The sequence below is a fragment of the Pinus tabuliformis genome, chromosome 7 (assembly GCF_031772625.1).
Source record: "Pinus tabuliformis cultivar Carrire ecotype Pingquan chromosome 7, CPIR1, whole genome shotgun sequence".
Lineage (NCBI taxonomy): Eukaryota > Viridiplantae > Streptophyta > Pinopsida > Pinales > Pinaceae > Pinus > Pinus tabuliformis.
Genome location: NC_142293.1, coordinates 1634628719 through 1634635823, shown reverse-complemented (window position 1 = coordinate 1634635823; position 7105 = coordinate 1634628719). Strand labels below are relative to the sequence as shown.

Below are 7105 nucleotides of genomic sequence, written 5' to 3'. Positions count from 1 at the left end.
AAATCCTACTATTTTGATTCTAATAATCATGGCTATGCAAACCTCATGAGATTCTTACTAATAACCCCTGTGGTGCAAGCCCTAGTAAGCTCGATGTTGAAAAACTTAGTGTAAAACCTCCAAATCGTTGGTTTTGTTGTAGTGCTTATTGGAGAGTATATAAAAAATTTCACAACTTTTTATGAGATATGGGAGGAAAACATGTTAAAGATTTTTAATAAATTTAAAATTTGCAAAATGATGCTAGTTACGTGTGATTCATTTTTCATTGTTTGTGATTATGAAAAATGAAACTCAATGTTTTTTCATTAGTGCACACATATTTCATTATATAATTGCATATAGAAAAATCATTCCAGAGCCAATAACAATAAAAGTGAAGAATTTATGGTCCAACGTTATATTTAAGGGAGATGTTTAAGGATGACGTTTGAATTTTGTTTTTCATTTGAAGACATTTGGAGCAAATATTAGGAAGGACTTTGAGAAAGGATTGTCCTTGATTTTCGAAAATGGAGTTGTTCCTTTCCAGCCATATGCCCCAAGTGACCATCAAAGGGAGAGCTCATATGTTTTTTGGATGTTTTCTTTATAGCCATTTTTTTACACATATCCATAGAGTCCCCATGCCATTGATGTGAATTACTTGTTCGGTTTTTTTTAACCAAAATTTTTAACCAAACGAGAAAAATTAAAAAAATGCCTCAAGATCAAAGACTGAAACAAAGACCTATTGACATACCTTTTAAAGTATGGAAAGAACTTGTAAAATCATATGAGAAGTTGGATGCACAAAGAAAAGCCGGCAATGAGAGCATTCAGGTATTGAATTTTTCATTAAACATTATTTAGAATGTATTAATACTTATAAGTATCTTAGACATGTATTTGTGTGAAAATAAATTGAATTGGTTTATGTTTAAGGACAAGGCATCCAAGGTGAGGTTAACCAAGACAAAAGTCACTGATCGTAGTGGCCAGAAAGGTTTAAAAGCACTGATAACAACCTTTGTAAGTATATTAAACATGTGATATTTTTTTAATAAATTTTGTACTAGAAGAAAGTCATTGTTATCTAATTTCTCCCTATTTACTGATTGATAGGAACTAAAATATGGAAGACCTCCAAATCATTTGGAAAAGGAGGTGCTGCAGCAAAAGAGATGGGTTGAATTTGTTGTTTGGATGTACTCTATGGTATGTAATCTTAGTTGGATTTCCAATATACTTTTAAACCATATTTTCATTTTATTTTTTAGTACTATTAGATATTATATCTTACCTCATTTTATGGTTAACATTGTATAACAAAAACATGCGTTGTGTTATGTAATTAATACTAACATGTAATATTGATTTTTTTTGTCAGAATGCTATAGGTAATGATTGCCAAGACGATGATCCAAATTATGTTCAACATATATCAGGAGATGATGAGGATGAGGATGATGGTGGTGAAGGAGGAGATGATGATGATAGTTGCGGTGTTGGTGATGATGTGGATCAGAGTAATGAGGATGGTCAAGATGATCATGAGGATGATCTTGGTGGTGGTAGCTAGGCATGCACATGCATTGTTTTTTATGAAGAAATTATTGTGTAGAATGACATTGTTATGTTTAGATGGGTGTTGTGAATTTACCCTATATCAATGAGACATTTTGATTTTGTAATCATACGATGAGTTTGATTTATGTATGTTGTTAATTTATCGTAGAATAATGATATTCATGAAATATTTTGATTTGTTAATCATATTTGAATTTTACTTGTTTTGATTAAAAATAATACTGATTTTATTAGTATTATGTTGCTATTTTATACATGTTTTGAAAATTGTTAATGACACATTGTTATTTTTTTGGATGGATGTTGTCAATTTCTCTTAAATTTCTTTACAAATGATTTTGAATTGTGATATCTGCTTTAATGATATTTAGAAACTATCATATATTTCACTATGAATCTATAAAGGGGGTCATATATGTAAAGAAAAATATACTCTATATAAGAAGTCAAATGCGGATGTAACCATGGATGCAAAATTGAAAGTAAAATTGGATGTTAAACTAGGAATTAATACAAAATGCAAACAATTGACATACAAAGTGTTTTAAATTAGAAGTGAAAAATTGTGTAATAGTTGACACAAAGAAGGGAACAAAACATGGCATACAAAAGGATATCAAATTGGGCAAAAACAAGGACACATAAATGGGCACCAAATTAGATGCAAAAAAAGACAACAACTAGATGTAAAATAAGATGCAAAGTTGAGCGTTAAAAAGAAGCAAAAAACGTTACAAATTAATATGCCAAATGATGATGCAAATAATGGTGTAAATTTGGGATGAAAACTTGGGTGCAAAAAAGGAAAAAAAAAAGATGTAAGAAAAGACATAAAACAAGATGCAAAATGGGGCTGAAAAAAGGTGAAACCAAGGATGCCATATTGGATGTAAAAAATGATTCCTAATCACATGCAAATTTAGGCTCGAACTCAGACACAAAATTATATGCAAATGTGGACACAAAATGAGGCAAAAAAAGATGCAAATTTGGATGGTGAAAACGATGTAAAACTAGACACCAAAAAAATGCAAAATTGGATGAAAAAGTCGGTGTAAATAATGGTGCAACATTGGACACAAGTAGACACAAAAAAATGGTGCAAAAAGGGGCATAAAATAGCTTAAAATTGGATGCAAAACTTGGTGCAAAAACAAATACAAAAGTAGACGTAAAAAATGGCTCTAAATTGAATGTACCATTAGACACAAAATAGGATGCAAAGGTGGACACAACACATGACTCAACATAAGATGCAAATATAAATGCAAATTTGGATGCTCAAAATGATGTAACATTAGATGCAAGAGATGGTGTTAAAAATGATGCAAAATTGGATGAAACAAATGACGCAAAATATGGTGCAAAATGAGATGGGAAAAATGGAGACAAATCAAACGTAAATGTGGATGTAAAAAATGGTCCAAAAAAAGATGCAAAAATGGGCACAAAAATGGATGCAAAATTTGGTGCTAAATCAAATTCAACACATGGTGAAAAGATAGGCACCAAAGCTGGTGCAAAAATAGAAGCAAAAACTAGTGTAAGACTAGATACAAAACCTGGCGTAAGACTAGATGCAAAAACTGACACAAAATGGATGCATAAAAAGACGTTAAATTGGATTCAAAATACAGTTAAACTTGATGCAAATGATGGTGCAAAAATGGAAGCAAAGAATGACACAAAATAGGAAGCAAAAGAGAATGAAAAATAGATGCAAAAAATGACACAAAACTAGAAGCAAAACATGTCATAAAATAAGATGCAAATCTTGGTTCAAAATTTGACGCAAAAAATGATGCATAGTTTGGTGTAAAAAATGATGCAAAATCTAGCGTGAAAAAGGATGCAAAATCAGGTGCAAAAAAGGACGCTTTAAAAATTTTACAATAGATCCAGATTTAGCGCCAGGTTGCTCATCACAATTACAAAAAAAATGCACTAAAATCTGGCGCTAAATCTGGCGCAAATCGCTGGTTTTGTTGTAGTGTCCCAAAGTGTAGAAGCCTTCTGGAGTGCTTTCCTTTTGAAGGTAAATAATATTTGATGTATGCTTCTTCTTGGTTGAATCTTATTGTGTATTTGGATCGAAGACTTTTCTTCTTTCAATGTTCATGGGATAGTAATCCTTCTTAATGGATCTGGAACCCTTGCTTGTAGATATAATGCTTCAACCTAGCTTCTTGATATTTATGATTCAATATTCTATGTGCTCTTTGAGATTCCCTTCCTTGATTTTTCACCTTAGTTCCTATACCATGTTGAAGAATCTAGGGAATTTGAGTTATAATGAGATTCTTCTATTCAATGATAACAATTTGTGAAGTACTTTTACTTTTCTTATTACTAAAATACTCTCTTATTGTTAACAATGTGTGTTTTTCTTACTTCATCAAACACTTACCAAAATGAAAGAGACAAGAACACAATTTGTTGGCTCTTCACTAGGGAAAAACCTTGACAAGAAGATCCTCCAAGTACAAGTCAAGCCCTTCTTTGATCACTTCCTTAGCTCTTTATCCTCCTTCCGGCAACTGATAGCCTTACTATTGTAGCCCTAGATTGTATGCCCTAGAATGACCTTTCTTCTTTTCTCACTATGCTTGAGATAAATCCCTTTTCTTAAACAAGGATATGACATTGTTACTACCCTAACCGAGCTCTCTTTTCTTCAATGTGATTGCAGATCATGAACGACAGTAGTATGTCTTATTTTTCTTCGCACATGTGGAGGATACCTTCAATAAAAATAGCCTTGAATTCCCTCCTACCTTCACCTGAGTATCCCTTACCTTCAATTGAATGAGAGGACTAATTGGCACGCTTTTTCTAGCCTAACCAAGCCTCTTTGTATGACTACACTAGGGGGTTAATTATGACAATAGGTTGAGCCTCCTTCTCTTTGCACATGTGACTGTAACTAGGCCAAAAATATGCCTTGTGAACTCAGTCTTCTATCCCTCCTTCGCTGTAAGAGAGACATATTCTTCATCCTTTTCCGTACCCTTTTCTCTTCCTTCTTCCTCGCTAATTTCAGAGGGGAGGTTATGCCTTTTGGTGAGGACGACTGACCCTATAGATAGTGGTATGTCCCTCCTTTTGAGTCAACTTGATGACTTTAGGTTGTCTTGACTTTGGAGATGCAAGTTAGTCCCTTTTATGAGGCCGACATGTGTAAGAGGCTTGTGACTTTGCTTGGAGGTCTTTCTTGGACTCTATTACATAAATATGCATGGTGTAACTGTAGGAATTTACAGGGTAAGTTCCTCAGACAGAACACCAAAGGACACCGCTCACAAACAGATCACAAATCAATACACCAGTATTTGACGTGGTTAAAACCCTCAAAGAGGGAAACAGTCCATGACCTGAGCCAACGCGGCCACTTCAGGAAATTTATTAATAAAAGAATGAAAATTTACATATGCTTCTCTCATAGACGGATTACGCTACAAATGACCCTCCATGCGCTTTAAATAGAAATCATGGACCAATCGGGTGTTAAGCCACGGATCAAGTGTCGGTAATACCCAGGAGAGAATGAACCGTCGGATCACTACATATCATGACCGTCGGATTGTAAGTTACAAAATATACAAGGTAAAGAAACACACTTTACCTAACTCTATACCTAACTCTATACTAGACCAAGTTGTACTTAACTATTTCCTATGTGTCGGAATATCCTAACATCCCCCCTTAAGAACAACTTGGGATAGGATTGAAGGATTTACAAATATGACACAATAGGAGAAGGAAGGAGGAACTAGAGCCTATCCCCCCTTAGTGACAACTTCCTTAACTCCAACCTTAAATCGAAGTTTAGTGAACTTCGCCTCTGTGAGAGCCTTGATAAAGATGTCTGCAACTTGATCATCTGTTGAACAATATTGCACTTCAAGAACATGGTCGTGAATGAGCTTTCTAATGAAGTGCATGTGCAGTTCAATGTGTTTGTTGCACTGATGTTGGACTGGATCTTTGCATAGCTGAATGGCACTTTGATTATCACACCAAAGTGTAGTCGGATGTTGCTGCTGAAAGCCAAACTCTGTCAGGATCTGACGAAGCCACAAGTCTTCCTTACTAGCTTCTACGGCACCACGATATTCTGCTTCTGCTGAAGAAAGAGAAATGGCACCTTGTTTCTTGCAAGCCCATGTAATAGGTCCTGAACCAAGAGTGAACACATAACCTGCAGTAGACTTCCGATCATCAGGGTCACCAGCCCAATCGGAATCAGTGAGACCAACCAATAGAGGAGATGCTTCAGCACTGTAATGAATCCCAAACTGAACTGTACCTCGAACATAACAAAGTATTCTTTTAGCTGCTTTCCAATGACTTTCACGTGGGTTTTGCATAAACTGAGCAACAAGGCCAACAGCAAAGGAAAGGTCAGGACGAGTATGGGTTAGATACAAAATTTTTCCTTCAAGTTGACGGTATAAGGTATCATCAACTTCAGGAGAAGTAAAAGTGACTGAAAGTTTGACTCCAGACTGAAAGGGAGAAGGGGCTAGCTTACAGTCTTCCATGTGAAAGTGGCGTAGAATATCACAAGCATACTTGGACTGAGAAAGGGAAATACCTTCCTTGGATTGCAAGATTTGAAGACCGAGAAAATAATGTAAGTGTCCTAAGTCTGTCATTTCAAACTTCCTTTTAAGGCTAGACTTCACATGGTTTATAAGGTTGGGATCACTACCAGTCAGGATAAGATCATCAACATAAAGAACAAGAATTATAAGAGACTTGCCCACTTTCTTGGTGTAGACAGTATTGTCATAATGACACCTAGAGAAGCCAGATTCTAAAGAAAGTTATCCATTTTGGCATACCAAGCTCGAGAAGCTTGCTTGAGACCACAAAGGGATTTCTTAAGCCGACATACAAGGCTGGAGTCTGTTTGTATAAAGCCAATAGGTTGTTCCATATAGATTTCTTCATGCAAGTCCCCATGCAAGAAGGCGGATTTAACATCCATCTGATGGACTTCCCATTTGAAAGAGGCAGCAAGGGAAAGAACAAGGCAGATAGAGTTCATTTTGGCAACAGGGGAGAAGGCTTCAGTATAGCCAATGCCTTAAACTTGTGAAAAACCCTTAGCAACAAGACGAGCTTTATGTTTATCAACTTTCCCATCTGGTCCATACTTGGTTCTGTAAACCCATTTGCATCTAACAAGTTTTCGTCCCTTTGGTAGAGGAACAAGATCCCATGTATCATTTGCCAATAATGAATGATATTCTTCATTCATAGCTGCTTCCCAATCTGGATGGCCTGAAGCTTCTGCAAAGGTATCAGGATCATAATTCACTGAAGCTTGATCCAGTAAAGAAGAGGCTCTCTCGAACTAAGAACGTGTACGTCGCTGATCTGTAGGATCACCGGCAAGATCACCTGCTGCATCCTGAGTAGCACAAACCCATTTTGGAAGCTGAGGAGCTGAAGGAGGATCCTGAGAAGGTGGGGGAGGATTTTCATCCTTGCTTTCATCATCTGAAGAAGAAATATTTTCAAAAGTAGAAGA

General features: G+C 35.8%; 1 protein-coding gene across 1 annotated transcript; it reads left to right on the top strand.

Moving 5' to 3' along the window:
* The first annotated feature begins 459 nt into the window (after window positions 1-459).
* LOC149254521 (uncharacterized) lies at window positions 460-1778 on the top strand. The gene is made up of 3 exons (XM_089457050.1): window positions 460-1011; window positions 1105-1197; window positions 1370-1778. The coding sequence occupies exons 1-3, from the start codon at window positions 883-885 to the stop codon at window positions 1559-1561; spliced, it is 414 nt and encodes a 137-aa protein (XP_089313176.1). The 5' UTR covers window positions 460-882; the 3' UTR covers window positions 1562-1778.
* Window positions 1779-7105: the final 5327 nt, after the last annotated feature.